General features: G+C 38.4%; 1 protein-coding gene across 2 annotated transcripts in view; it reads right to left on the reverse strand.

The window, feature by feature from the left end:
• The window catches only part of MAN1A2 (mannosidase alpha class 1A member 2), a 135,784-nt gene that overhangs the window by 6,618 nt on the left and 105,129 nt on the right, over positions 1–24,037 (reverse strand). For both annotated transcript variants that reach the window (XR_006167283.1, XM_042809690.1), the window contains exons 10-12: positions 18,012–18,231; positions 10,815–10,987; positions 1,386–1,501 (exon numbers count right to left, since the gene is read on the reverse strand). Coding sequence is in view for 1 of the 2 variants with exons in the window: in XM_042809690.1 (XP_042665624.1) it covers positions 1,386–1,501; positions 10,815–10,987; positions 18,012–18,231 (509 nt within the window). In the remaining variant the exon portion in view is untranslated. The remainder of the gene's footprint in view (positions 1–1,385; positions 1,502–10,814; positions 10,988–18,011; positions 18,232–24,037) is intronic.

Consider the following 24,037-nt stretch of genomic DNA (forward strand, 5'->3'; position numbering starts at 1 on the left):
CTGGTTACCAGTAGGGAAGGATCTCTTCTGGAGATCCACTCTGCTGGAGTTTTGTATGTGAGCCTAGGATACAGGTAAGCTTTCTATCTATTCTCTTTTTAACAAAATCTGCTTTGCCTAACTCTCTTGTTTATTTTGTAATTATAACATCTTAATATTCATTGATTATACGCTCCTTCTATCACATGTTGGCATGGATACTTAAGTAGAGACAACAGGCTTCTAATAGCATCTCTAGCCACATTCATACTGCCAAGTGGCTTCTGTCCATGGAAATAACCAATGTTCTGCAAACTGTTATGCAGAAGTGAAAAAGGAGTAGGGAATAATAGCTCAGCCACTTTTCTTCCAAAAGTAGACAATTCACAAGATTTCAGGAAGATACCCTACCTTAAACAATGGTAGATCTCAATGCTAGAAGTGCATTACCAAGTTCATTTATATAACTGTCAAGAAATAATCACACCCTGGAGATACTGCTTTATGGGCGAAACCCCAGTGTGATCACAACTGTGAGACAAAAGACTGCTCTCGACAGCAAGTTTGCATCATAACGGAAGAGATGAGTAGCAATGATAAGCTGGCTCAGGCCTAAAAAGCGATCTCTTAATAATAGACTTCTTTACATATTCTTAACTTTATATGTATTTCTTACTGTAAGCAACAACTCCGTAAGTTAAAGGTGGTTAGATGTTCTAGCATAGTGAAGAATAACTTTTTTTTGTTATTAAAAAAAAACTTCAGACACTTTACCTTGAACTAACTATACAATAGAGTGCATGAGTCTCTGCATAACTGACTGAAGATGTTCTGCTGACTTGACTGAATTAAAAAAAAAAAAACATTTTAAATATTCTAAAATTGGAAGTACATAAAAGACTATAAAATATGCCTGATATTCTTGCTTCCAACAAAAAACATTCTAGAAAGGCATGCTGTAGGAGAAATACAGAAAAATAATTCAAGGGCACAGAGGATGTTTTTTCAAATTTACTCCATTGCAGTGGCACATACAGGAGAAATAGGTTCTACAGCAGCAGAGTATATATAGCACACACTTGTATAAAATAGGTCACTGCATCTAAAAAATGTCTTTTACAAAGAGTGTTTTCTAAAAAGGAGATACTTTCCCTATTGTGATGCCAGAAATCAAATTAAAGTCTCAAAAATGAACACTCCCTCAGCATAAGCTTGTTGTATTAGAAAATCTATTTGTATTTTCTTCTGGGAAAATAGGCTAACCTTGGACCTGAAAGCTGGGGAAAAAAAAAAAAAAAAGACCAAACCACCCTGGAAATGACAAGAGATTATTTGTTTAGTCAACATATTCTTGTAAAAACACATGCTAGCTTTTACAGGAACATACAAGAGTGAAAACAGCTTACTTCAATGTTTCAGCAAGGAAAAAGCTCTGCTGTACGTCGTCATATGTAGGAGATGATGAATAGACATCCTTGACGCCAGAGAAGCCACCACTAACTCGGCAATACTTGTCAATTGCCTGCAAAAAGGGAGGTTAAAAAAAGGCAATTCAATTGTAAAATAAAATTTGAAAACACCAAAATAACAGGATTGATCAACAAAGGAGGAAATTCTTTCCACTCTTTAGTTATGTCAGATGATGATGTGGATTGGGAAAATAAGTTAATAAACGAGGACTGAACACATAGAAAAGTAAAATTCTTCCAAGGCTACTAACGACATTTGGCAAACAACTAGAAGCTAGAAAAAGGTATTCTGAGGAAGAATTTCCTAGTTACTCACTGTTCGCTGATATTGATGGGAGCACACAGCCTCAGCAGACTTCAACTTTAAGCTTGCATAGCTGCTTGTATGTAACATTGTGCAGAACATTCATCGCTCAATTAAGATAACATGGGCTATGGGGAGTGTAGGAAGATGACAAACACTCCTGGATTTTGCAGCTGGGAGAGTTTGAAGAGTTACAGGACTGTGATTTGTAACTAGTCACAGAGACTTTCTGAAGTTAGGGATTAAATACAGTACTAATACTTAGGGAAGCACTGATTTCATCTTACATACTCTTCCAGCTACCTCTTCCTCCATACAATTCCATCTCCTATAAATGCTTCTCTCTTTCCCCCTTATACAGTTGAAACACAAGTCAGCTCGTGTGCCAGACTTCAAAACAGTTCTTTATGTTTAAAGCATCAACTTTAAACCAATCAGCATTTCAGGCAGAGAGGGGCCAATGGATTCTGGATTCACAAACCAGCTTGCTAACCAGCTCCAACACAGTGCAGGAAAAATCATGCTGGAAGAGGAGGAGACAGGGAAGAATGCATCAGTAGTGCAGAGCAGCTCCTTACACTCATCATTTGGCTGACAAACATAATCTTACAGCATACCAGGATATTAGCTGCTAAAACCAGCCCCAAAGCTATGACAGTGAAATGATTTGCAGATTGTTTCTGCCTCCCCGCTGTTTTGGTGGTATGTCCTCAGCAGATAACTGCTCTTTTAACAGTTTCATGTGGGGACAGAAAAGGTAGAGTGATGAAGGAAACTGCTCGGCTTAGGCTATCTGTCATTACCAACTACTGAACACAGCTCCCTGTACTTCATTAATCTATGATTTGGCCCATTAGTTTGCATGAAGCTTCTCTCCACGCAGCTCTAGGCCTGGATTTCCTTTGTTTCTGAGCAAGTGTAATTCACGATGTATTTCCTTATTTTAAGTGAAGCTTCCTGGAGTTTTGGATGGAAACATTTCCTTTTTTGTTGGGGTTTGAGCACATAAGAAGAAAGTGTCTGCATGAATTCTGTTCTAATCTAGTTACTGTTGCAATTTAGGACTATACTGAGAATATTCACATTTTAAGATACAGGTTGACCAAGTTCTTTCTACAGTCTGGAGATAAAATTGTACGTCTAACCCAAGAGTATCAAACTCATGACAGTCTCTTTGCATGTTCTTACACATTGTAAGTGATGCTGGCTACTGCATGGTAGCCAAAGGGAGGAAAAACAAAAAAGGAAAAAATGAATTTCTTGACTTCTGAAGAAATAATGTGCATGTGATTTACAGAACTACTTCCTCATTCCTCCTTGCAAGACCTACAAGCTGCTAGGCAAGTGTCATACAAATAAACATGAGCTAAAGAACTTTGGGTTTCTACATAGGAAATAACCTGCATCCTCTTGCAATTATTTTATTTTTTTTAAATAATAGTGCAGAATGCACACTTATCTCTGCTCTGGAGTGTGACAAGGTATGGAGAATGTTTGGACGGTTACAATTCTGCCATCATCAGACTGTGCTCAGATAGGAGAATCTTGCCCAGGAGAACCTCACAATGTTCAGTAAATCTGAAGTCAAGGTCTTGTACCTGGGTGAAGGCAACATGCAATATGAATTCAAGCTGGAGGATGAAAGGATTGAGTACAGCCCTGCTGAAAAGGACCTGGGGGCATGGGAAGATGGGGAGCTGAACATGAGCCAGTCACGTGCCCTCACAGCCCAGAAAGCCGAATGTATTTTGGGCTGCATCAAAGGAAGTGTGGCCAGCAGGGTGATGGAGGTGATCCTGCTCCTCTATTCTGTGCTGGCAAGACCTCACCTGGAGTACTGTGTCCAGATGTGGAGCCTTCAGTACAGGAGAGATGTGGACCTGTTGGAGCATGTCCAGAGAAGGGCCACAAAAATGATTCACAGAATGGAACACCTCTCCTACAACAACAGGCTGAGAGAGAGCTGGGGCTGTTCAGCCTGGAGAAGGCTCTGAGAAGACCTTATAGTGGAGTTTTAATATCTTAAGGTACAGCTACAGGTAAGAAATGGGACAGACTCTTCAGCAGGGTCTGTATGGTGACAGAACAAAGGGAAATAGTTTCAAGCTTAAAGAGGGGAGATTTAGGTTGTGTATGAGGAAAAAGACTTTTACAATGAGAGTGGTAAGGCACTGGAACAGGTTGCCCAGAAATGTGATCGATGCCCATCCCTAGAGACTTCCAAGGTGATGCTGGAACAGGCCCTGGGCAACCTGATCTAACTGTGCATGTCTCTGTTCATTGCAGGACAGTTGGGCTAGATGGGCCTCAGAGATCTCTTCCAACTCTAAGGATTCTATGATTCTATGTTCGGGCCTTTTATACCACACCCTTTAACCTGATATTGACAGCTGAATAATTATATCAGGTACCAAAGCAGGGGGTTCTGATCTATCAAAGTGATAGAATCAGGGTCCCATTCACCATGAAAATTGGGGTGTTTTATAATTTCTGATGGCCATGTCCCAGTTACTTGCCGTGTTACCATTCCTTCCCCTTCTAATAATCTTCCCCGTGGTGCGAGCAGTCTGCACAGTTTTGGCCCAAGGCCATCTTACTATGTGGGTTCCAGGTTCTAAATTCTCATGGGCAACAAGCAGAACACTGCATATTGTTCTCACTTGGGATTTCAATCATATATCATTTCCCATAATTTGGATCCTCTACGGTGAGCCCCAAGTTGTTTGTAACATGCAGGGTGCTGGGTCTGCCATCTCTGAGTCTTTCATTCATGTCTCTCAGTATTTTGTGCAGTTTCTCAGTCCACCTCTGCAAGGACTGAGAATCGGACTTGTGAGTGGCCCTTAGAATGCTATTATACTGCTATACCAGGCCTGCTCCCATCAGATTGCAAGGCAGATGGAACCACCATTTGATGTTGTTTTCCTCAGCCCACTTTCGTACTGTTGTTCACTGGTCACTTTGGATGACTTGAGGAGTCTTTATGCTACCATTCATTTAGTTATTACCTTGATTTGCTCAGGCTTGATTTGCTTTTAGCTCTGGATAGTCCTGCACTAATCCACTTACTGTGTCAACTTACTGTAGTTCAAGACACATCTGGCCCCTTCAGATTGAGGGAGGGGGCCTATGTAGAAGACCTGCAATCTGTAAAAGGGATGATGCCCTTCAGTGTGATGCACTGCTGTTTCTGGCAAAGGACTCAGTTGTACCCTGGAGTATGCTTCTCATCCTTGACATGCCTGGACAATATCTGACATTCGAATGGGCAACCCCCATGCTTTTACTGCTTCCCATGTTGTCTCCTGTCCAGTAGATCACAACTTCTTATGTAGTGATGGGGCAGTGTTATCTGCTGGCAGACCTGGCTACCTTATCTGAGCCAATGTATTGGTCCAACATTCCCTGGCGATTGCATGGGTATATACTGTTTGTTGCCACGTTCCAGATATCAGACCACATGTCTCTGCCTCAGGTTGGTCGAACACAGATAGTCTGATCCTGAGCAGCTCACTGAGCAATCCAAACTGCAAGTCCTCAGAAGACTGCCCATCTATCTGTGCAGATGTACAATGCACAGTCACTCAGTTCCTGGGTTATAATCAAGCTATACCTTTCTTCTGCTCCATGCCAAAACTGAGATCAGTAACCAATTGGCGCAGGATAGAACCCTGATGCTGCCATAAACCCCAACCAAACCCTTCCCAGTTTATGTGTACATCTAATTCAGCAGACAGGGTGAGATCAAATACACAAAATGACTCTCAAAGTGTCCTCAGAGATGGCTTCCCTCATACCTTGCTCCCAGATGCAGTTCTGGAGCTCTACCATAGAATTCCATAAACCACTATGGGTGGGTGTATCTGTTTTATTAGGTCACATCAATTCACAGGCTACCATAATCCACTGAATTAAGGAATAATTTTCCTCTTTGTGTACGACAGTGGTATATAGTCTTTGCCTAAGTGCTGGCTGTGTCATGATAGAGGCCAGTTTGAAATTTCTCATTTATCACGACACTTTTGGCTCCCTTATCTCATAGTCTCAACAGCTAGGCCAGGATACTTTCCCTTGACCTTTGCTGGAATCACTGGACCAAGTCCACCAATTCAGTAGCCGTATACGGGCATGCAGTAAATGCATCATAGACTGGGGAAGAAGCCACTCTTTGGGTGGTACCTCCTTAGGTAGGTCTTTCTTGGATTTTCTTGTTGTTTTTTTGTTTTGTTTTGTTTTTTTAATGACTACTGGCTGAATTTCTAGAGGGTTCAGTTCTACCAGAGCCTCTAGTTCAGATTTTTTAGAATTCTCTTTTCCAACATTGTCAGGGCCATAGGGGTCTGACTGCTCAGGGTCCTCTTCATTCGTGAGAAGCAAGGCCCTGATAAGGCCCAATCACTGGTTCAGGCCAAGACATAATGGTTCCCATACACTCAACAAAACAATGCTAGTTTTTAATTTTTACTGCACCTTAGATCACATGGAAGTCCTAGAGGACTGGAAGAGTATCAAAGGAATGCTATTATCCAGAAGCAAGCTGACTGGATAAACATAAGATAGCAGATCTAAAGTTCCAAACAATTTTGGAAACACAAATAAATGCATATAAAAGAACAAGAGGACAACTGACACTGGTAAGTATGGTTTTTACAGAAACCATCATTCTTAGCAAACTTGTAGACTTCAAAGAATGAAATCAAAGTAGTAAAGTAGTAAAAAGTAGTAAAGGAAACTGCAAAGGTATAAGAAATGTTTTTAAAGCAATTGAGATTGTATCATAACACATAATGATAAGAAGAAAATATCACTATACCTTACCAATATCATTTTCTTAATTAAATGTGACCAACAGTGATTTAACAGTGAACTGGAAATGCGGACCCATGACTGGATAGGTTGCTTTTTACAGAGATTCAATAAGGGGTCACACCTTAATTTTCAGTAAATCACTGTATAACTGCTGATGGCAAATATGATATATAGGTGAATAACAGCAGTCAGTGTAATCTGGGGCTAACTGGAGCCCTAACGAAATGAGTTTTGTGTGGCCAGGTACAAAATCCTAGACCAAGAATAAAGATCGGGAGTACAGAACCAGATTAGTCTGGAAAGTAGACACTTAAAAGAACCCAGTGGCCACCAGAGACAAGTTAGTATGAGTTCCTCCTAGGATGCTGAGACAAGTACACACACAGGGGTAGCAAACAGAAGCAGGCATGTAGTTTTAATTTTGCATAGGGCTGTTGATAAAGACAAAAACTGGAATACACCATTTCAGATTTCGTTTTTAAAAAAGCAGGATGAACATCTGAGGTGGGTGCAGACATTTGGAGAAAATGCTTTACAGCAGGAGAAAGTACAATTTCTTAAGACAATCCAGTAGTAGGCTTATTATAATCCGTGAAAACTGGAAAGAAACCATAGGCAATAAAACACATTTTGATATGGTACACGGAATCATAGGAAAGTGCAATGATTGCCATAGGGAACTAGAAAAATTCAAAAGGGAAATAGGGCATATCTTTTTAACAGCATAAATAATTAAATAATGCGACAAACTACCAGAGGAATTAGGTTTTCCACTTATTCAAATCAATAGTAGAAAAGAAAAATTTGCAATATGGTACTCGTGCCAAATACATATTTCTGGGCTCAAAAACAATGCCATGTGAAATTTCAGGGCCTGTGACAAGATCAAGGTTTTTTTGGAACTAAAATTGTACTTGCCTCTAGACTAGATCCCAGTTCTCTCAGTCCTTCTGAGGACAGGCAGGTATTCATCAATTCAAAGAAGAAGTAAAGGTGATCACCAAGAACTCAGTCAACAAACTTTAGGTTCAATGGAACAAAAAAAGGAAAAAAAAAAGACAGTTTCACATTCTGAAAAAAAATTCATTTTGAGCTCTGCAGAGAAGGATCTGGGTGTCCCGGTGGACAACAGGTTGGCCATGAGACAGCAGTGTACCCTCATGGCCAAGAAGGCAAATGGTGTCCTGGGGTTCATTAAGAAGAGCATGGCCAGCAGTTGATGGACGTGATCCATTTCCACTACTCTGCCCTGGTGAGGCCACATTTGGAGCACTGTGCCCAGTTCTGGGCTCCACAGTTCAAAAAAGACAGGGAACTACTGGAAATCATCCAGTACAGGGCCACAAAGACAATTAAGGGCCTGGAGTGTCTTTTTTTTTTTTTTTTTTTTTTTTTTTTAAGGAAAGGTTGAGAGACCTGCGACTGTTCAGCCTGGAGGATACTGGGAAGGGATTTCATCATTGTTTATAAATATCTAATGGATGGGAATCAAGTGAATACGACCAGATTCATTTCAACAGCACCCAGCAACAGGACAAGGAGCACAAATTGGCACATAGAAAGTTCCATCTGAAAATGAAGAAAAACTTCTTTACTTTGAGCACTGGCACAGGCTGTCCAGAGAAGTCATGGAGTCTCCTTTTTTGGAGATATTCAAAACCCATCTCAATGCGTTCCTGTGTTATTTACTCTAGGGAAACTGCTTTAGCAGGTAGGCTGGAATAGGAGATCTCTAGAGGTCCCTTCTGACCCCTACAGTTCTGTTGTTCTCCCCTGAAGTGCAAAGCACCTATTAAAATTCTTATGAGAAAAAAAAAATTGCCATGAGAACTACATAATACAGATTTCAAAGTATATTCAGTGGTCATAAAGCAACAGAAAAGTGAATAAAGACTGTGTTACACAAAAGCAGCAAGCTAACCACTCCGTGTATTATACCAGATTATTTACAAATGGAGGAACAAGCACAGCCAGAACTGTGTGTGGCATGGAAGCAGAGAAAGCAGTGGGTAGGCGTGAGGAGGAAAACAAGAACTTATTATCTCTATGCAGGGAACAGAAAGGAGCAGAAAACTTCCCAAGCTCCTCTGTTAGTATTATGGTGAGGGAAAGAAAAACTAATTGTGGGAGGGAGAGGTAGACAAAAACATTTATGAAGAGTTCAGAAACATTCTACAGTTATATCAGATAAAAAAACTACTGAGGAAGTAAGCAGAAAAAGGCACTCTATAGGGACAGAGGAAGATACACCATGAGTGCTTGATTTACACAACTTCAATGCAGATGCCTTAAGATAAAATAAATTCCTACCCTACACATACAGAAATCTGGAGACAGAGGAAGAAGAAGGGGTTTTGTTTGAAAGCATTAGTAGGAACGAAAATATGAGAACAAGATGGAGAAAGTGTAACAAAAGCTCTGCACTGTACTATAAAGACAGATCCTGTCTTGAAAAATTTTGTATTTGTATATTCTTTAACTTACTACACAAGTCATAATCTCATCTTGGATCACAGAGCCACAGCTTCTGACAAGAGCTGGTGTTAGATCAGCAGGCATTTGTTGCATACACACTAGCAAGGGGTAGGTTACTAAATCCATTTCTTTGTCACATTAGACACATTTATAGCTCAGGCAGCAGAGAAGATATCGCTTAGTGTTGATGCTGATATGACATATTTTAGAGATAGTGACAATGAATTTTAGAATAAAATGTGATGTACATGGGACCTCTGTGCAGAATAATATGATGCTAGTGATAACCAAACAGTCTACAAGACAAAACCTAACCAAGACTAAGACATTGTCTTAAAATACTATGATTTTTCTACGTTATTACAACTAAATTGAGGAAAGCATGTATATGAGCCAAGCTAAATACCCTGAACCTGCCTTCTCAACAGATCAGCATTAGCTTCAAGTACTTTTTTCTGGATCTCTTCCTTCTCTTGCTAAACTGGTTCTGACATGCAGATTAAAGTTTTTGCAGGCTCTTGAATCCTCTCTTCCCTGGCTCTTTCCTCATCTTATCTGCCCAGCTACAGTAAATTAGCATCTTGTTACCTTAAATGTTTATTCTAATGTTAGAAAATGGCTTTGAGGTATGTTTCCAAAGACTTCTGGAGCTATAGCAACAAAGTGGAGGAGCTGTAGTGGTCCACTGGCTGCTCGAATCTTGAAGACAACCAGAAAACTGCTGGGAAAGCAATATAGTTTTGCATGACCCCGGGATAGACCAGCAGGTGGAAGCAGTGAGAAATAAGAGATCAGAAAAGGATCGCTGTTCAGCTCCAGGGAGTATACAAAGTGAGAAATCTTTCCAAGATTATAAATAATTTTTACAATTAGAATAGTATATTGTCATATGAAAATGATGCCTTGTTACTCATATGACCAGCCTATAATCAACAACTATCAGACATCTACATACGATGGATGAATGAGAGAAGGCCACAAACACAGAGATTCAAATTTTTAGTATAAAGCTCTGTGCTTTCATAGACCAGTGCAAGCATTTCCAATGAGAAAGACTCAAGAACATTTTCACACTCAGGAATTTGGTTCAGATATATAACGATCAAATTCAAATCCAGCAAGGCATCCATACAAGGGAGTAACAATCTCTAAAACACTTTTGCAAAAATGTTTAAGTTCTGCCTTAGGTATTACTGCTTATTCACTTTCCTTCGTGGTCTGCTTCTTGTAATGCTGGATTTTTTCACTATAATTGAGTAATAAAACATGATTGGCAATCTGATTTCCTTCCATTTAGACAAGTATGAAAGGAAAAACCCATGATACCAACCCAAATGTTTACATGCTATCCAGTCTACAGTCCATCTGAGTTTTAACAGTAGACCAAGAAGAAACATTAAGAACAGCAGTGTATTTTAAAGTAAACGAGCGCTAATACATATTTAACAGTTATTTATAATACATTTTTGTTTCCCAGTATAAATTACTTCTCTTGAGGGCTGAGGACCACTGACTACAGTAGGAGTCATGACCAGTAACTTGTATTCCAAGCCTGAAGCTCACCAGCTGTACAATGCTGAACATGCCTTTCTACTGTTTGTTTCAGTAGTCAGAAAAAAACAAAAAAAAGAAACAAAAAAACCCAACCAGGAATAACAACACACACTTCCATATTTATGCCAGTTTACTGGGACTTGTGAAAATAAATTATTTGAAGTGTTTCAGCTACAAAAGGAAAATAAGTGGAATTAATTTGCTGACAGATAATAAATAGTTACCTGTGTTGCCTCCCAGCCCCACTGCCTGTACTTGGGATCGTGTGTGAATCTCCACATATACCAGTAGGTCTCAATCACCTCTGGTCTTAGGATATAATACTTCTCATTCTGACGCACTGCCACTGCCTCTACACCACCATCAAATTTGAATGCTTCTGGACCCAGCTTTAATGCTGCAGAGCAAAGAGAGAAAAAAAAAAAATTAAAAAAAAGGAACATTTTTACTCCTGACAAACTATAGGAGGAAGGGTGGTTATCAGGCTGCTACATCCCAAGCACGTGAGAGAAGCAGGAATTAGCTCATCTTCAAGCAGTCTCATAAATATTTCCTATTCTTGAGGACTTTTCTTATGAACTTATCCAATTCCTGGAGAAAACTACCTATATTTACAGGCATACACTAATCCTCTTGAAAACTAATGAAACACAAAGAATACGAACACATTAATATATTCAGTTATGGGATAAAATTGAAGTGACTGATATCAATTCTTGAACAGCAAAAGAAACAAAAGGGTCAACAGCTATTTTACTGCCTTTTCATCCTACCCAGCACAGCTGGAAAAGATCTTACAACAAAAACAGATGTCACCACCCCAAATAAGCTATCTCATTCAAACTCTTGGTTTAGGGTAGTGCTGTCAGGCCACCAAAGCTCATGTGCTTCCTAAGGGAATCAATCCTCTAGTAAAATGTTTACAACTAGTCAATGGAAACTTAGCCACATCTGAAAATAAATCTCTAAACAAACGGATTTGCTGCTTCTGCCCATAAAGGAAGATGTAACGGCACAGTGCCAGCAGCTGGAGGTCTATTTTCAGCTTGGTTGATACTAGATCTATTCAATAGTCCCTAGCTCTCCTGCTGGAGAAGAGAGTGAACAACTGATTCTCACCCAACGTTTCCAATCCCCTGGTGATTTTGCAAATCTGTCATTTCATAAAACATTTATTTTCCATATGAAAGAATCCTATCTGATTCAGTTGTTCCTTTAATGGAAATTATTCTGTACCTTTAATTTTCCTCCCAGGGCTATCTGCAACTCTTCCAACCCAACTACAGTGTTATTGAAATGTGTAGACTAGTTTGAACTAAATGTACCGGCAAGATTAATATAGCTACATAATAATGTTCTCTCTTTTGTTTCTTCTCAGTTTGTTCTTCCTGATCGATACACAGAGTTGGCATTTTCATAATGTTGTCAGTTAAGAGCTCACCATCTTATATGTGAGATCTGAAATTATTTTTTCATAGGTGCCTTACTTTACATTTAACTATGCTGGACTTAATTAACTCAGTTGTTACTCAATAAGTCAACCTCATAAGATGCTGGTGCAATTTTTCAGCTTTCTGTCATTACAGCTACCCCCGATAGCCTTTTCTCAGTTGCCATCAGTGTGCATACTGTTCATGCTCTTTTCCTGAACACTTATATACGTGTATATTCTATATATAAATATACATACACACTAAAATATAAAATTTTATACACGTATTATAAGTAGAATTACATATTAAACATACTGTCACTGGTCACCATCTCTCAAAGAGAATGAATAATGATATCTGCCCATTTGTCCTATTTATCTGACTTATTTTGCACTGGAGTTACCATACTTAAAATAACAGCTAATGCCATACCCAGATTCTGGAGATAGTTTCCATCGTTAACTTCAAAGATGCACAAAAAACTTCATCAAAATATAATCTCTCCGTAGACAAAACTTTAATTCAGCTAATGAATGGGAAAAACCTTACACATAAAGAGTAGTGTATTTTACTTAGAATACCATGTGCTATAAAACATCACATACAATGAGCTATATAGATCATCTTGCTTACTAATTCAATCTCTACAACACCTGCAAAAGCAAATTATTCATTTTAACTTGTTAGTGGTATTTTTGTTCTTTCAGTTTTGTTCGGCATCTTTTTTCATTATCATTTATGGATTTCACATTACTAGCTGTTTTATGCCACTGCCATGTCATTTGATGGTGTACATGTTAAGCATTTAAAAAAGAGTTCCCCAGTAACCATAATACTTCCAGGCGTGCAGTCCACACACAAACATAAACCCTGGCAAACCTTGCACCACAAGAACACAAAACTTTTAGCCTTGTCAAAGCCCACTGACAGTATTATGACCTCTTCTGCTCAGCCAATACACTGGCATACAGATCAAAGCACAACTTGCATCTTTAGTTCTCTCAGCCTTCTTGACAGCACACCCAACTACAGAAAAATCTTGAAATCTTCTGCCAAAGGATGGGAGATTTAGGATGACTGCAGCAATAATCTATCAACAGCTTATGGTAAAGAAAAAAAGCAGATCAGGTATGAAGCCAAAGTATGTGTGGAATATATATGCCCAGAGAACGTGGACTCAGGTAGCACTATTCCATGGCTCAGAGACAGATCAGAATCATGCCTGTATATTCCACCTTCATCTTCCAAAGGCCATCAGCTTCTTCCAGTGAATCAGAAAGGCAACTCACAGGGATTGCTAGGTTGAGCATCACCTTGAATAGAATCTACAGGGATTTTCAAAGACCTTAGAAAGAGCCTGAGCTCCTCAGGATATACTCAGTCACTTTTCCAGCCTACAACTCAAGAGTCTGAAAGTCTTGGAGAACACCGAGAGGTGAATCAGTTTATCAGAGTGACTATGTCCCAGCATAAATCCATTACTGTCCACGTGAATGTAAATGCTAACTGTCATTGGGACATAATGCTGATTGAAATACAACAGGAAAAGTTACAGGACTTTCCACTTCTATGTACTAATCAGCACTATGGCACAGACAGCATCATAAGAGATGAAATGGATAACTTATTGCTGAAAGAATGCAATCTGATCAGAAAGGGAATACAAATGATGGAGTAACACCATGAAGGATTAAGGCAAAACTTGTAACAAGCAGTGTAATAGAAGACCGTCAAGTAAACAGACCGACTTATATTTGAACGAGACTTCAAAAACAACTTGAGAAAACAGCATGCAAATAGCAAATTTTTCCAAAGAGGTAAGTCTGCTAGTCATTTTAGATTTGCTCCTAAAAAACTGCAAGATGGCAATGTAGTTTAACTGTTCAAAGCTAACTTGATGGTAATGATTAACATGTTTTCAGTTAATCAGTCTCCAGGGTAATGAAAACAAGTACTTTCACTAACTTGGGTGAATACGATGGCCAGACACCTTATGGAAATGAGATCTACACAGAGACCAAACAACTGACTTTTGAACTGGAATTGGCCTACCAATTCTACTATAATTTTTGATTGAAATATGAAATAAGGCATTCTTAAATTTGAGACATTAGTCCTCCTCTCCGTAGAGGTGGGATGTTCCCCAGCATCGCAAATCTGAACTGAGATTACATATGAGCGCACAGATCTTGTAAGTTCAAAATGGAGTTACATCCTTCCTCCACATGTGATGCAGTGAAAAAGCTATGCATCTTCACACTGACTTATACTGACTAAAGCAGCAGCAACCACCAATTGTTGGCATTATGCAGAGAGACAGAGATGGTCTCATGGCCTGAGACTGAATTTCTATGCTTTATCCAGCAGGACTTGTAGGTGCAGTAGGCTGTGGACTCTCTAGGCAGCTTCACAGATCTGAGGTTGGTCTTATTTAGAGGCTGGGAGACTTGGCAGACACCACCAACAGTCTGTCCCAAAGCTGATGGTGTCCTTGTGTTACACTTCCTATCAAGTTAAAAAAAAAAAGTTCTAAAATCTTCAGCAAGCCTCAGTAATTCACTGCAGGCATCCAAAAATTCTGCATGGGATCACTAAAACACAATCTAGGGGACTGAACACTCAAAACATCAAGAGAAAGCTCTTGTTCCAGTGAGGCTAGCTCTAAGGCAAGTCAGTCAGTATGTATCACTGTCCAAAACTGTGATCATGTGGCAACTTTTTCTGGTTACATGGGAAAGTGATCACTGTTGCCAAAATGGAAAGAAAGTCAATTTTCTTCATCAGTAAAGAGGTGAAAAAGCAGGATGCTTTATTATCTACAGGGTGGTCCTCAATCTTCTCCAAATGACTAATGGTAAACCATACACCTTTTTATCATAAGTTTAAGGATGCAAGACAAAGTATTTCAGTTGGAGAATAAGTTAGAGTACATTGGGGAGCATTGTAGACCAGCTACGGTGTGTGGGATTCTTGCAACACAAGATACTCTTCCACCTGTCACAGCTGGGAGACCATGGCCTTACATGCCTGCACTGAAGGAGCAAGAACTCCTAAATACCAAGATCTGCTGCTGAGAAGGAAAAAAACTGGCTAGCAACAGAATGCTTGAAGTCAAGAGGTAAACAAGAGAATGGAAGGGGCTTCAAAATGGCCTTTCTCACCTCAAGGGTCTTTAGAAGCCATCAACAGGAACAAATGAATCCAAGGGACCATAGGGATGGTCTTAGAAATGATGAAAGTCTGGGTGATTCTCACATCAGTTGTGATAACTTCAGTTCCAAAGGCAAGTAAATAAGAATAGAGGCAGAATTAAATTAAGAATAAGGGATATATTACCCTGTTTTGTTAAAGAAGGATGAAGACATGACAAATACTTTGTCTCACACAGGGTCAAAGAATTTGCCTGAAGATACAGAGTAAGTATGAGAGCGGAAAAGCAGCTTGAGAGGATACTATGACTGTCTTAAAATATTCCAGTAAGTAAGAAGGCTCATAAAATCACTTCAGTGCCAAATAAGCATTGCTGTCACTGCAAGACCATTTTACTTACTATTGCAGTGGTAAAATCTGCTCAGACCAAAAATCGCTCCAGTGGAATCTATCTGAAATAATACTACACAGAAATCTTGGCGCTAAATCACTTGTTATGCGATCAAGAATCTCCTGTTTATTTCCGTAAAATATGGAAAGCATGATTTCAAAACAGAATTTCAGGAGATGGAATTTCATGATATGATAATTCTACCATAAAGACAGATTGCAGAAAATACAGAATTTTGTTTGCCTGATGCCATCTGTAGTACTGAATTTTCTTTTTTCTAAGCTTGCTTTTATACCTGCCATAAGCACAATAGGATACTGACAGTTGGCAATATAATGTCCTTCTTTGCTTTTGTTCTTTGTAAGTGTTCTTTGTAAGCACTCTTCTGTAAGTGCTTTTGTTCTTTGAAATTCTGCTTTGATTTTGCTAAGACTGGATCTTGGAACAGCAGTTCTTTAATACTTGCCCCTTACATAAACTTAGGCTCTTCATAACATAGTATCTCAACACTAAAATATAGTAAGACCAGGCACATACTTCTGTTTATTATGAGTAATGCTAGGAAAACAAGGGAAAGGAGAGTCCTGGTCTACCCAAAGAAGAAAGCTCTGTCCTCAGCACACAGCCTCAGAGCCTTGCTGTCTCCTCTAGGACACCAAATGGGGCAAAAGCTCTCCCAAGTCTATAGGAAAGAGAAGCTTTTGCCTATGCTGACTCAAAAGTAAATCTATCAGCTGAACGAGGACAACTATCTGTCCTCCAAAAGAGAGTCTTTTTCTGTAACCAGTTAGTTCTCACATTACTATGTACAATTATGTCTAAATTCTGCTGTTAAAGCGTTAAGAAGTTGTTGACATTTCACACATAGCAGATCATTATTTTCTCAGAAAAATCGGGGCAGAAAAACTACTGAGACTGTAGGACTGAACAAAAGAAAACTAGGACACTGCAAATTCACAGCTGTCTGTACAACTTTCAGTTTATTCCTTGCATGTGTTCTTACACAGTCATTAAATATGTAACCAAAAGTTTTATCCCTGTCTTCTGACTTACTTAGGGTACAGAATAAAAATCAGAAGGAAAAAAAAAAAAACCCACAGAAAAACAAGGGCAGCACTTGCAGCTGTAAATTTAGCATTATCAATTCTTAAGTGTCTGATTTAAAAATTTTAATGCAAGTTTTCAAAAAGCAACAACACCTGCAATATTATCTCCTATCTTTTTTCTTAACATCCTTGGGGTTTTTCTGTGTTTTTTTGTTTGTTTGTTTTTTGAAGGCAACATTATAACAACACTATGTAATCCTTGGGAATAAATACATGAATTCTCATCTTAAAACTGCTACGAGTAGTTCCCATCACTTCTACAAGGACATTATTTTAGAAGCTCACTTCTCAGATGGCCACATTTTCAATTTCTAGGCTATATTTATTCACAGCAAGCATACAAATTCTTGGTCTTTATGCAGCCGTGTTACTTTTAGCTTAAAATAGCTGTATTTCTTTTTAGTGTTTATCCACTGATATGACAACAAATCTATTATTTTCTTGGATATTCCTTTTCTCATCTAAGCAGGCCAACTTCTTTTCTTACTGTAAGATAAGAGGTTTGTCACTCTTATCATTTTGTTGGTCCTTCTCTGCGTTCCTTCTGCTTCAGAATCAGGTTTGTACAGAGTATTCTGGATGACAAATTATACATGTCTTCTAAGGCAGTGTTAATATTCTCTTATCTCTGTAGAAAATTCTTCACCTGATGCAGGCTAAGGCTTCACTAGCGTTTTTCAACTCCCAATTTACAGAAAGAGCTCCTGGTCTTTTTTCTATTAACTTCTTCCTTCTCACAGTCCAGTCAAGGTCTTCCTGTTTATTATTGTAAGACTCCTGAGTTTTAATTGTCTTTCGATTTTATACCCATAGTAAGTGTAAATAGCACACTCCAACTTTATGCATCAAGGTCACTTTAAAGACAAAAAAAAAAAAGAGAACATGATCCAAAGGACTAACTTGAGAAATTTCCTGCCCAACTGCTTTGTTATTAGCCAGGTCTTTGATCATCTCACAATTTGCACAGTTATCTCCATCCACTCCACTCTAATCGTACTTAGCCAGAATGTATTATTACTAAAATCAGTTGAAATTGCTTTCACAAATTTCTCACTCTACAGAACTGTAAGAATAATATATATGAAATGAAAAACTCCCTTCATCCCTGCACCCACATTGCATATTGTTGACAAGTGATGCAAAAATAGGGGCAAACATACAGGAAGATTTCACATTTACTCACCATGATGGAGATGAGAAGTAAATACAATTGACATTAAGACAATTACACTGGTATAAAAACAGCGCATACTAGAAAAGGAATAAGTCCATAACAACTCTTAGAAATAATTTCAACAATTTCTATTTTCAGCTACTGAAATAACGAGCAATGTATCTTACTTGTTCTGTCATATGACTCATGACAAGTATGTGCAATTTCAGCTCCAAGTTGCAAGTAATGTCCAGCTTTGTCATCTCGGGAACCATCTGCTCCAAGGGCAAACATTCCTCCTGCAAAACAGGTCAAATGGCCCATCTTTCTCTCAAGGTGTCCATTCTTCCACTCTCCAATGAAGGTCAGTCCTCCATTGGACTTTCTGATGAGGTGTTTTTCTATGGCCTACAAGAAGAATAAAAGAACTTTCAAATACTGCTTTGAATGCAAATTTTACATACTAACACTTCTTAAAAGAATAAAGTACTGTTTTCAAATCAAAAACATTTTTCTTTTATCACACATACTTTTGAGCACCACATGAACAAACAGTTTTAAGAATATAATTTCAGTGAATGCAAAAAATATCCTACTTACTAAATTACGCTTATGAGACACGTCACAGGAAAGTCACAACACAGATGACATAACAATTTTTATGTGAAAATTAAACACATTCTATGGTTCATTTGACTGCTCATCTACTTGTTACCTATGAGAAGTAAATATCTGTTCTACCATATAGTTTGTGTGTATTCACACAAATTTGCTGGATATTTTCTGTTGGCAATGTATGTAAACGCAGCACCTGTACTCCTAGTCAGCCTTTAATAGAAACTGAAAAGAATGCTCCAGCTTCCTTTTAGCCTCTCCACAGCAGCTTTTTGACTGCACGTGGTCAAAGAATGGGTGAGGGTTTGTGCAGCTGCTCACAAAGAAGCACTATAGAACTGCTTGTTCTTTTGCACTTTTGTACTTGTGTATATTCTTGCCTGTGATTTATAAATGGCACTCTTTTGACACTGTTTGGAAAAGAGCTGATGTAACTTGCCAAAGTTTGCAAATTCCATGGAAAGTTTGCTAAATACATGGAAAAAAAAAGTATTTACTTTAGCCTCTTTCAAAGACAATGATAACCTCCATCATCTATTGCAGTACTGACTCTCTTTAGCATTATATAGTTCTTGTTCTGTAACTAGAATGTTGTTACAGTTTGAGTCCATCATAAATATCTTCTTTGTCACAGAGACATTATTTCTACCTTTTTTCTAAAAATCTCTTTCGTAACAATCTGATAGGCTCACAACTTCCTCCAAAGTGCGTGGAAGCTCTGGTCAGAATACTCTAATGCTTATTAGAGTCAAAGGATTAAAGTGACATAAAAAAGGCATTTATTACTCTCCTCCTCATTTTCAAGATCTATTATAGAAGTGAATCATTACTCCTCTCTGCTGCTTTTCTGATGCCTACAACATAATACAGCCCAAAGGTGCTGAGATATACTGAAACCACACAGAAAGAAGATGTTGCATTTAATAACTACAGCGATTATGTTGGACATGGAGGTCATGTCTGCTGCACACAGTAGTATCACTAGTATCTACTGCTTGCTGTTACCATGACTCAGGTAACAAATACATGGATTAATCAGTTAACATCTTATAATTCAGATTTTAAAGTAAACTGTGAAATAGCTGTGACAACAGATACTCCAAGTTAACTTTTATTTATTTATTTTAATGTTGTTGAAGTACCATAGGGCTGCTAAAGCAGCTTTATTCAACTCAGCACTATTTGGACTATCCAGGTACTGAAACAATGTCTGACAGTCTTCCAATGTTTTCTTCAACAATTTCCCAATGGCTTTTTAAAGCAAACAAACAACAACCACCAGCAGCCAAAAAAAACACCAAAAAGAATTCTTGAAGTTATTATCATAAAGGAAAGAATTCCAAGGTTAGGAGCCTCATTCAGGAAAGACAATTACATAAATAAATAGTAATTGGAAACAGCTGTACATGTTTTTGTTTTGTTTTGTTTTGTTTTGTTTTCTGAGCAGGTTCTTGTCTTGAGATTCTGCAATGCTAGCGGCAACTTTTCCGAATTGTGAGAATGCTGGGAATCTACCTCAGCTATGCTGCCAACACAGCTCTCATAGTCCCTATGTGTCTGAAGTGTATGCACTAGATAAAAGCAGTGGATTACAGGGACATGACAGTATAATAATACGGCAGTGCTCCACGTCTTACTTGGTCCTTATCATTTGGATGGTAAAATCCTCTACTATCCTCTGCTGAGTCCATGTATTCTGAAAGTAATGAAAGAGAAATGCTGATCTGCAGTCATCTTGGGTTCATTTCTTCACTAATACTACTGACAGATCTGAATTTTGTGCTCATGGCAGGATCCAGTGAAAAGAATGCAGAAATAAGTGACTAAGGAGGAACTGATGGCTGCAAAGTGCAACAATCATGCAAATTGGTATTGAGGACTGCTACACTATTGTAGCTTCTACTGCCAGAATGCCTGGTGCAGTTAACTGTTAAAAAACCTCACCTGTCCTGAAAGTATTGGCACAGGAAAGATAGGAGGTGCTGAAGATGATGCTAAGATGTACAGCTATAGCTGCACTGATTCAACTGTCCTGAACCGAGGCAAAAGATTGTGGCAAAAATGATGTAGGGGAGAAGATGATAGGACTTCTATGATCATACAGTACATAAAACTTGAGGCACCATTTTTTGAGGAAGACATTGTTTTCTTAAGTGAACAAGAGAGCTTAGAAGATTTTATACTAGTTATATATTAGCTAGCTAATAATGAAGTACCATCTTCAGAGTAGCAAAACAAGCACTTTCAACAAGAAAATAAATACAATCCTCTCAAAATACTGCACTATTCAACAACCTAAAAAGGACAACTAATATTTATAGAAATTAAAAATGAACACCTGGGCATTGCAGGAGTACTGATCCTATTGGATCAGAAAAGTTTCAGAAGGTTGGAAGAGATCTGACATTTGTACCCTTGGCTGGATGGCCAGGGCCACAGAAAACTCCTGTAGGTACTGCAAGGCAATGGCATCCAGCCTGACCACAATGAGCACATATGCTCTAGAGTGGACATGTGTACTTAAGCTTCCAAGGAAAACACTTATTTACACCAGAGACGTGAGATTAACTGTTGTAAATAGGTTCTCTTTCACCTGTGAAACGACAAAAACAATTATCTCAGATGTAAACACTGAATGTTCTCTGATGTTCCTACTGTACGTGACTCTACTATTGCAAAAAAACTGCATTCTCTGGGCTGTCGTGGAACAGAACTTGCTATGTTGTTGATAGCTGAACACACTGCTGGATTCTTCTTTTGGGTATCTGATGCTGTGCAATAACAAAGAGCGTAGATCAATGTGAATCTAGCAGCTTATAGCAGTCAAAGCGAACAGATCAAAAGGAAGCTTCCGCACCTCCAGCCTATGTGAGGAGGAGAATGCACTTTAAGCCAGGCTGCATACAAAGTCCACATGATGATGTTGAATGCAAGTAAGTTCATCCTCAGCATTTATCACCACAAAAAATTCTCAATGAATTTCACAATTTCTGTGAATCTACACAGCAGGCCACTGAAAAGATGCATACTCTGCAGTAGAAGGCTATACTCATGTTATAGGAGCATGTAGAGGTTGTGGAGAACAGAATTTGTTCACACTTCTGCTGTGAAGTATGTGGTGACTTGGCTAAGACTTTATATGGCATGGATTGGGAATCATAGCATTTGAAAAACATGTGAGATTATCATCTTTCTTCCTCTCAGTATCTCAAGGGATGGGATGTCTCAGCAAGACCTGAGAGGGAGGGTGTGGTGTTGTATCTTCTACACTCTTCATTATATAAGCTAAGGGAGTGCAGTGTGGCAGAACAGATACCCTCTTTTAGACTGGTGGGTGCTGAGACCATTTCCACCCCTGTACTATGAGTAGGAAGAATGTATTTTACACCCTTCCCCTTCTGTTTGTATAAACGACACTAAAACTAGGCTCGATGTTTTGAAAAACAAACAATAAGAAATATTATCTGTGAAGGAAGAACTACGGTACAGGCAACAGTAAAAGAAGAGTGAAGGAATTGGCTCTGAAAATAATTGGAGATTTTAATTCAAAATTCAAAATTTAATTATGTAAGACAAAACCCTGACTCTTTCCATGTCTCTTTGCATTCTGACTCCTTGCATGTCTCTTTCAGTATTGAGTAGGACTTGAAATAATTACAAAGTCTGATCCAAAAGGATATTCCAAAACGTATAAATCAGTATTGCTCATGTAGACTCAAATGTGCACTGCTGGGGTTGGCTGAGAGAAAGCCAAAGGGAAAACATTCTGATGCAATGCAGGTCATATCACTTAGGAAGCAGGAATAGTTTGGCTCTTTCTCCCTCCTATGCACACTATCCTTTCTAGTTCCAAATTTGCTTTGCTGTGTCTCAAAAAGACAGAGATTTGCCCACATAAAATATTTGTGAGACTGGCCATACATCAAAGAGAATCAAAGTTTATGTTCTCTAATTTTCAAGTGTCCAGCATCTAAGCGCCAGAATAAAATATTTAAACAGTAACCACAACAGATGTTAAAAGCTAAACAGCCATTTTAAATCCCAGAGGACACAAAAGAATCTGCATCTAAAACTTCTGAAAGAATTCAGCTACTGCTTTGAGCTATTAACACTGATTTATGCAAACCCTGGAAAGCTAACAAAATTCATAAAGACTGAGAAATAACTGATGATGTAACAGTATTTTAAAAGGTTACCGAAAGAACCATATAAAATTAGTTATGTAGTTTGAAAAAATAAATGATTGATTGACAATTGCATACTGATATCACTAAGAATATTAGGAGTTTCTTTGGTATTGTACAAAACATTGGTCTTAAACAAAATCTAGGCAGCACGTACAAAGTGGATTAATAGCTGGACTGATAGAATCACAGAATGGCCAGAGTTGGAAGGGACCTCAAGGATCATTAACGTCCAACCCCCCTGCCACATGCAGGGCCACCAACCTCCACATTTAATGCTAAACCAGGCTACCAGAACAGTTCAAAAGAAATTGTAAAAAATCCTCATTCTATAAAGATTCTGAAAGGATGATTTTATTCAATGGCAGGCAGCATTTCTACCAGTAATCTGCAAGAAAAACATGTGAAAAAAACTTGCAAATGACACAAAAAGTGATGGAGGTATAGATAGTAATACAGATAGTGATAAAGCCCTATAAAGTCATACAGAAAAAGTGATAAAATAGGTTTCACTTGAACTATCGTGTTTTAACAGAGATAAGTATAAGGTCATACATCAGGGAATTGGGAATGTAAATCACAGCAGGAGAGCAGTAAATCAAAATACTACAACAAACTTCAGAATATAACCAACTGGGAAATGGATGAGAGTGGGATGCAAAGGTTAAGAATGCAAACACAGCTCTTGTGTGAAGAGCTGGGTGAAGAGGAGAAACTAGGAAGAAACCAGGTAGTTATTAAAATTAGCAGAACCATTACAGAAACTACATATCTAATTCTTGTCTCCACAGAAGTAAAGACACTGGAAAGTACTTAGAGCTTAAGAAGTTATTCAAAGTCTGGAAGAACTGTTTTATAATGTGACATAAAAGGATATCATGCATCCCTTTCGGAAGGGCCTGCCTCATACTTTTGTTGGTAACAGCTACGTAATAGGATAATCCTTTAAAACAGTGTAAAAAAGTTCAAGTACTTGAAAGCCAAAGCTGACGAAATTCAGGTCTGAAATAAGACATTACAGTTTCAAAGCAACTGGAATTTCATTAAATTTATTTTTTAAAATGTGAATTTTCAGAACATTAAGAACAGAGATTTTTCTTTAGGAAACTGCCTGCACTGTAACTGAGCTTTGAAGGCTTGTGTTGAAAGCAACACGACATGCACAGAGATTGGAATAGGTTTGGCAGCAAGTATCAATCTGCATGTGGACAAGATCACACAATCCCTGCTGCTGTTTGCACCACAGCTAACTCAACTGAAGCTAGCTTCACTGTCATTCTCTGTTATTCTTACCTGTATTAACTATTATTATCATATAATAGTTATATAATATTATTATAGTTATATAATATTATTATAACTATTATTCTCTGTATTCTTAACTGTAGCTTAAGTACGTGGACATATATAGGTAC

Source organism: Centrocercus urophasianus, unplaced genomic scaffold (assembly GCF_019232065.1).
Source record: "Centrocercus urophasianus isolate 14NV4802_14NV808 unplaced genomic scaffold, USGS_Curo_1.0 seq_12, whole genome shotgun sequence".
In the NCBI taxonomy this organism is placed as follows: Eukaryota; Metazoa; Chordata; class Aves; order Galliformes; family Phasianidae; genus Centrocercus; species Centrocercus urophasianus.